Raw genomic sequence first — 6752 nt, 5'->3', positions numbered from 1 at the left:
TTCATTTTTACTTGCTTTGCTTGTTAGAAATAAATGAAGTACTGGAAATCAGTGTGCATGGATTCCTGGCTCCCCATGCTAGGAAAGTGAGCATATCCAAGTCTGTATCATCATTTAACCTCTTCTGGGCTTTAAGCTCTGATGACCTTTTGAGTGTAATTACACTGATCATTATAATCATAGATACCTATTGTGACAAGCACTATACTAGATCCCTTATATCAGTTATCTAATTTTACATAATTCATATTTATCATTAACCACACGAGACGGTGGATTTTGTTATCTCCATGTAAAAGGTTACTCTATAGATGCTTAGGAAAGGTGAGTAACTTGCCAGAAGTTCTAGAGCTGGTAAGTTTGGGATTTGAGCCCAATATCCCCTCAGTGCACACACCATCCTCCTTCTGTCTTTATGCACATAACTTTGATCAATAAGTGATGGACTAATAACTGAGCATCAAGATGTGACTCTAAATTCATTATTTATGGTGTTTTTAAAGGAGGTTTGTGTTTACAATCAGTGGCATCTAGTTGGGTAATATTTTTGTACTAACAGTTAAATTTATGGCATAAAGTTTAATGAATATCAATTAATCTGTGAAGAAATGGGCTAATTGATTATTTCATATTTGGCACATTACCTCCCTAATTAGCCTTTTTCAGTATTAAATGTGGCACTGCAAAAATTTAAAACAATTAGCATTATTGATGCTAAATTGTTCTTTTAAAATGCAGGTATGTCTGTATATCTACTATGTTTAATATATTCATTTTTATATAAAAAGTCAAATTCAAGAGAATTATTAAGCGTGACTTAAGAAAAGATATATAATTAAGCCCAGGGCCTACCTGTGTTTACTGATAATGTTGAGAGCCTGAAAAAGGAAGCAAGACTGGCAACTCTTCACTCACACATGGATTTATTCATTTGTGTTTTTAAAGATATTAACACTTACCAGTTTTGAGAGCTTATATATAAGTTTGTGGATCTTTATATCCTTAATCTTATAATTGCTTTTTATTCTTTTAAGATTCTCATCAGAGAAAGAGTCTTATATATTTTTAACAATAAGTAAACTAACTTCAACAAAATCTCACAGCTCAAAAGTGGTGTTACCAGAATCCCGTCCTAGGCCTCCCCGACCAGGGAGGCTGGGCTTGTCCACAGAAGAAGGCTCCTGACGTTGGTAGAGGGAACCTGGAGGGGGTGTCAGGAGCTGGGCTCGGGGTCTGATGCTGCCGGTGACAGGAGACGGCCTCTCCAGGTCTGCTTGGAGGGTCAGTTGGATGCTATTCAAGATGTGCTCTCATTCAAAACCAATGCCTTTTACACTTACTCTTTTCCCACAAATCATTGGTAACTCGGCCATTGCATTTCCATCGACCATCTTTCTGTTGTAAGGGTTATGTGTGCTTTGTAAAACTTAAAATGTTCACTGTAGTACATTTACATAATATAAACCCACAATAAAGAAAGTGAACATGTCCCTTAATATTGTCACTCTGGGATAATGACTACTGATTGATCCAAATTTATGGAAAGTACTCTGTAAGGGGTGTATAAGTAGATTGGTGAAACTTTGTTTAAATGGTTGGCATCACACTAAATGTTCTGTTTTGTGTGTTCCCTGTAATACAAAACGGAAGTTAGTCCTTACCTCTTCAAAGGCATTTTTTTAACTAATTTAAAAATATTTAGTTTGGGCAACAGAGACTTTTTCAAAGCAGGTGAGGGACGTGTGGGACTATTTAGAGTTTGGGACCTAGAGTCTAAATGTCAGGCTAGCTGCTAAGTGGGCACAAATCTTGCACCTTGCTCATGCAAATTATGGTGATTGCTGTACAATTTTTTTAAGTTAACAAATCTTGAAAATCACTCGTTTCACCAAAGAAAAATTATTTCTGATATATCTTATAATTATTAATTGAACTTTCTGGTGAAATTTTTAATAAAGGTATCTGATGCTGCTTACCAGCCACAGCTGGAGTGTATGTTCCTGACCAGCATAAATCAAACACTAATTAACCACTCTTAATGAAATATTAAAGGGTAGACACAAACATCACAGTATTTATACTGAAGTTTTTGTTTGTTTGTTTTCTGCTAATCCTTACCCCAGGAAATTTTTTCCATTGATTTTTAGAGAGTGGAAGGGAGGAAGAGAGAAAGAGCTAGAGAAAGAGAAACACTGATGTGAGAGAGACATATTAACTGGTTGCCTCCCACATGCGCCCCTGCCTGAGCCAGGGATCAAACCTGCAACCCTGCAACCCAGGTACGTGCTCTTGATCGGGAATCGAACCCGAGACCATTCAGTGTTAGGGCTGACGCTCTAACCACCACTGAGCCACACCAGCCAGGGTTAGACTGAAGTTTGAAAAAGTGAATTCCTGTACTTTGGTATGAGTTGCAAACATATGTCCACACAAAAAGGTTTATAGCAGCTTTATTCATAATTGCCAAAATTTGGAAGCAGCCAAGATGTTTTTCAGTAGGTGAACACATAAATGAACTGTTACATCCATAGAATGAAATATTATTCAGCACTGAAAGAAATAAACTACCAAATTATGAAAATACATGGAGGAATCTTAAATGCATGTCACCAAGTGAAGGAGGCCAATCTGAGAAGGTTATATACTGTCTGATTACAACTGTACGACATTCTGGAAAAGACAAAACTGTGGAGACAGTGAAGGGGTCCCAGGTTGTCAGAGTTGGCGGGAGGGAGGGATAAGTAGGCAGAGCAGAGAGGACCTTTAAGGAAGTGACCCTATCCTGAATGATAGTACAATGGTGGATTTGTGTCATTACACACTTGTCCGAACACATCCTATAGAACACCCTAATGAACTCTCATGTAAACTGTGAGCTCGGGGCGATCATGACGAGTCCCGCTGGCAGAACCCTGGTTTTACTGGAGAAAGAAGTAACCTAACAGAGGAATATTGGGAGGACCCAGTAAGATGTAGTCTTAGCCCTTAAAGAAGCTGAAGTCTAATATTGTGTCCTGGGCATGCAGGGGACCCGGCTGCTTGGACAGGACAGGTTCATGACTGACACTCACTTTCACACTAACCTGTTCCAGAAGGAGGAGTGAGTGTGAACACAAAGGAGCCGTTTTCCTTCCAGTGGGTTCTAAATGGCCCGAGCAGCATCTAAGGTGACACTTGGAGAAATAAATACACTGCCAGGGCAGCCACCACAGAAGGTGGGGCGCGCTTGTAGCTTCGGTTCTCGTGTCTCCAGTTCCTGAGGTTTCTCACAATCGCTACATTAAAGAGTGGACAGGAGGAGTAGCCAAGACAACACTGGTTGCGTCTGGCTACAGCTTTGGGCTGTGACTGAAAGGTCAGCCTGTGTTAAAATTCTCACGCTTATTTTTACGTCAAAATAGAGGAAATACAGTGAATCTAGCTTCTGTCCCACTTTTCATTTGTAAACTTGAACGTGACCATTATGTTTAATGCAGTGAGTGTTTCCATGTGCATGCTGAAAGTGTTTCTTAGAAAGTGTTAATATGCAAACCATTCAGATTTGAATTAAGAAGCACCTTGGTGTGTTATCTCTGCCTCTGAGCATTTGAAGAGACTATAAATTAAATCAAAGAATAGTTTACCGGTAATCTCCAGCCTAATATATTTTCTTTCTCTTTATTTTAAAGTACACACAAATTGGAAAGTGCAAATTGTGTTGCTCAGTAGCCAGATCTCTGGGATTATTTTGGAGCAAAACCAAGTATTTACTCTGCACAGTGTGGCTGTGGAATTTACATCATGTTATCTGTCCTCTGGAGTTAAGTGTCTTACTTCCTGCTCAAAAGGTGTCAGCATCAGAGGTTCCCTTACTTTAGACATTCACAAATCTTGCCTAAAAATACTTGTGCTATAGATCTGGTTTTTAAAGTTGGAATCCTCGATAATGAGTAATTATGCTCCAGTTCAGAAACTAAGCAATAAGTAAACAGCAAGTCTCTTCCACTGAAAAGTGAAAGAATTCCATAGTAGCCCTGTTCTTTAGAGCTCAGAGGCCAGCTCTCAGGGCAGCACCACCTTTTCCGGCCACTTCAGCAGACACGGGTCCCTGGTTAAAGGGGCAGAGAGGCCTTATTCTCTGTTTTTATTAATGCTGCTTGCAAATAGGTTGGTATCAGGAAGTTTAGCTTGACATGTTAATTTCGTTTTTTCCAGAACACTGTGATCCCCAAAGCTGCTTTCTCCCCCCACTCCCCACCCCAAGCTGAAGTGCCTGAGTGGGATATCAAACTATTTGCTTGACAAATTAATCTCTCTGTCTTTGACAAACACAGAGTTTTCTGACTCAAAATTTCACTCCCCCCCCCCCCAAGTAGCTGTTTTACTGTCAATAGGAACTTCATTTCTACTTGTGCACAGGGAGAATGAACATGTTTTACTAAATTCCTTGAAATTTCAGCTGATTTTTAAAATGACTAAGCATCTGCTCTTTAATATTTCCCCCTAAATGTGAGAATCAAATCTCTACCTTACAATGTACAGGGTAATATAAGAAACCATTTCTTAGAATATATTTAATGAGGCTGTGATTTCCACGTTACTACAACAAGCAAAGTGTCACATCCTTATGAGTTACAAGAAAGAGACATTGTGACGCTTCTAATAAGAACTTTTTTTCTTTTCTGTAAATCCACGGTGTCTACCACCTATAATGTGGATTAGCATTGCACAGCCAAAGGTGTTTTCATGTAAACATTGCATGGCCAAAGAGTAGCATGACATTAAACATATACAGAGACTGGGCATGTTTCCACACCCAAAGTCACAAACGTGAATTTATACAATAGATATTCTCAACCAGTGCCCTCCACAGAAGACAGAGCTGTTGCTGAAGCACACTGTTCAGGTTCTGTACGAATGAGAATCTCTTATGCATGCTTTTAGTGTCTCCTCTGCCCCCATCTAATATCTGCCAGCCAAGTCACAGAGACTTCCTAGAGGATAGCAACAGATGATCTCTTTGAAGGTTTTCCTCAGCTCTTGGCTCCGGAGTGCGTAAATGAGAGGGTCGATGATGGAATTGCACATGATCAGAATGAGGTACAGGTTAAAGTGAGACATGAAGCACACGCAGTATGGATTCTGGGGACAAGAGATGTAGAATATCAAGTGGAGGAAGAATGGAGCCCAGCAGACCACAAAGACCCCAATCAAGATGGTCAAGGTAATGGCCCCCTTCATGTTGGCACCTTGGCGGATGGTGCCAGTGCCTGGCAGGACGGCGATCCTCTTCATGTGGAGCCTGGCCATGAGGAACATGTGCACATACAGAGAGGCCATGAGGGCCAGCATGGTGAAGAACATGCTGATGAGGCAGATGATGACCACGCTGCTGTCTGAGTAGATGATGAACAGGATGCCCGCCCCGGTGCACGCCGCCCAGATGCAGCCGAGGATGATGGCCACCCGCTTAACCGTCATGATGTTATGGTACTGGAGGGCGTAAAAGATGGTAAAGTACCTGTCCACCGCGATGGCGAGCAGGCTGCAGATGGACGCGAGCAGGGAGCTGCAGATGACCGAGTCGATGACGTTGTCAATGTTCACGGTGAAGCTCTGCGCGTCCGCGTCCGTGCTGTTCAGCAGGGTGATGACGATGGTCTCCGAGCCGTTGGAGACGCTCACCAGCATATCGGCCACAGCCAGGCTGCAGATGAAGAAGTACATGGGGGAGTGCAGGTTCTTGTTCTTGGCGATGGCCACAATCACCAGGATATTCTCCAGCAAGCTGATGACCCCCAGAGTCACGAACACCTCGGGGGAGACGAACAGCTGCTCGTAGCACCCTCCGTCGGAGAAGCCCTTCCCCAGGGGCTCGCTGGCGTTGCCGTGCGGCCTGTGGGCGCTGAGGTTTCGGAGGTGCAGGGAAGTGTGCAGCCGGGGCTGGTGCGTGGAGTTCATCCTGGGCCGGTGGCTTCAGGTCCCCTCTGCACCGCCCCTGCCTCCTGCGCCAGGCAGCCGCAGGGATTTCCTGCAGGTCTTTTCCTGCAGGTCTTTTCCTGCCCTTTAGGAGGCTGAACCGGGCACGCCTGGTGGGAGTAAATGTCCCATGCTCCAGAGCTCCAAATAGAAGTTTTATTCTCTTTCAGGCACTGCTCTGATCACCATCCCTTTAAAATCTTCGGCTTCAGAAAGCTTATTCTCAGTCCAAAGAGTCTGCCGCTTGCTTTTTTTTTTTTTTTCCGTTCTCACTCTCACTTTAACTGTAGCCTCAGGCAGCCAGGTCTTTGCAAACTGGTTGTCCTCGTGGCGGTGCCAACGGGAGAGGAACCTGCGCGCACATGCCCGCGCCGCCGCCTCCCGGAGGCGCCCACCCCGGCGCTGCTCCGAGTGTGGTGGCTGCTGCTGATTTTATGGTGTGTGGAGGGGAAAGGAATGCTCAGGGTGGCTCCTCCTTTGCTTTCGTCGACCAATCCAGGTCCCGAGGAAGACAGACAGGGGGGCTGCTCAGGGACACACGCCCCAGGCAGCTCTGACTCAGATGGCAGGCTGTGGGATGGGAAGCTGGCAGGATGCGAGAGAATGGGTTTCCCTTCGCAAGTTTTCAAGGAAAACAACTTGGTCCCTACAGTACATTCTTTGATATCAGAACAAGCCATCTAGAGGCACCCAGGTTTATTCTTGCTTAAAAGAGAGACGCGTGTGTGTGTGTGTGTGTGAGTTCCTGAAATAGATACTCTGCTTTTTGGCCAGGATATTGAATTTATTTCCCC

At 43.7% G+C, this 6752-nt stretch overlaps 1 protein-coding gene across 1 annotated transcript; it reads right to left on the bottom strand.

Moving 5' to 3' along the window:
- Nucleotides 1–2440: 2440 nt before the first annotated feature.
- On the bottom strand, nucleotides 2441–6361 carry MC4R (melanocortin 4 receptor). The gene has a single exon (XM_081149226.1). The coding sequence runs from the start codon at nucleotides 5938–5940 to the stop codon at nucleotides 4942–4944; it is 999 nt and encodes a 332-aa protein (XP_081005352.1). The 5' UTR covers nucleotides 5941–6361; the 3' UTR covers nucleotides 2441–4941.
- Nucleotides 6362–6752: the final 391 nt, after the last annotated feature.

This window comes from Miniopterus schreibersii (genome assembly GCF_964146895.1).
Source record: "Miniopterus schreibersii genome assembly, chromosome: 10".
Lineage (NCBI taxonomy): Eukaryota > Metazoa > Chordata > Mammalia > Chiroptera > Miniopteridae > Miniopterus > Miniopterus schreibersii.
The sequence above is the reverse complement of the archived record's forward strand: the minus strand, read 5'-3'. Positions and strand labels throughout refer to the sequence as shown.

What these genes read in the sequence shown, in the direction of transcription:
- MC4R (XM_081149226.1), bottom strand. Translation starts at nt 5,940, where the DNA reads ATGAACTCCACGCACCAGCCCCGGCTGCACACTTCCCTGCACCTCCGA.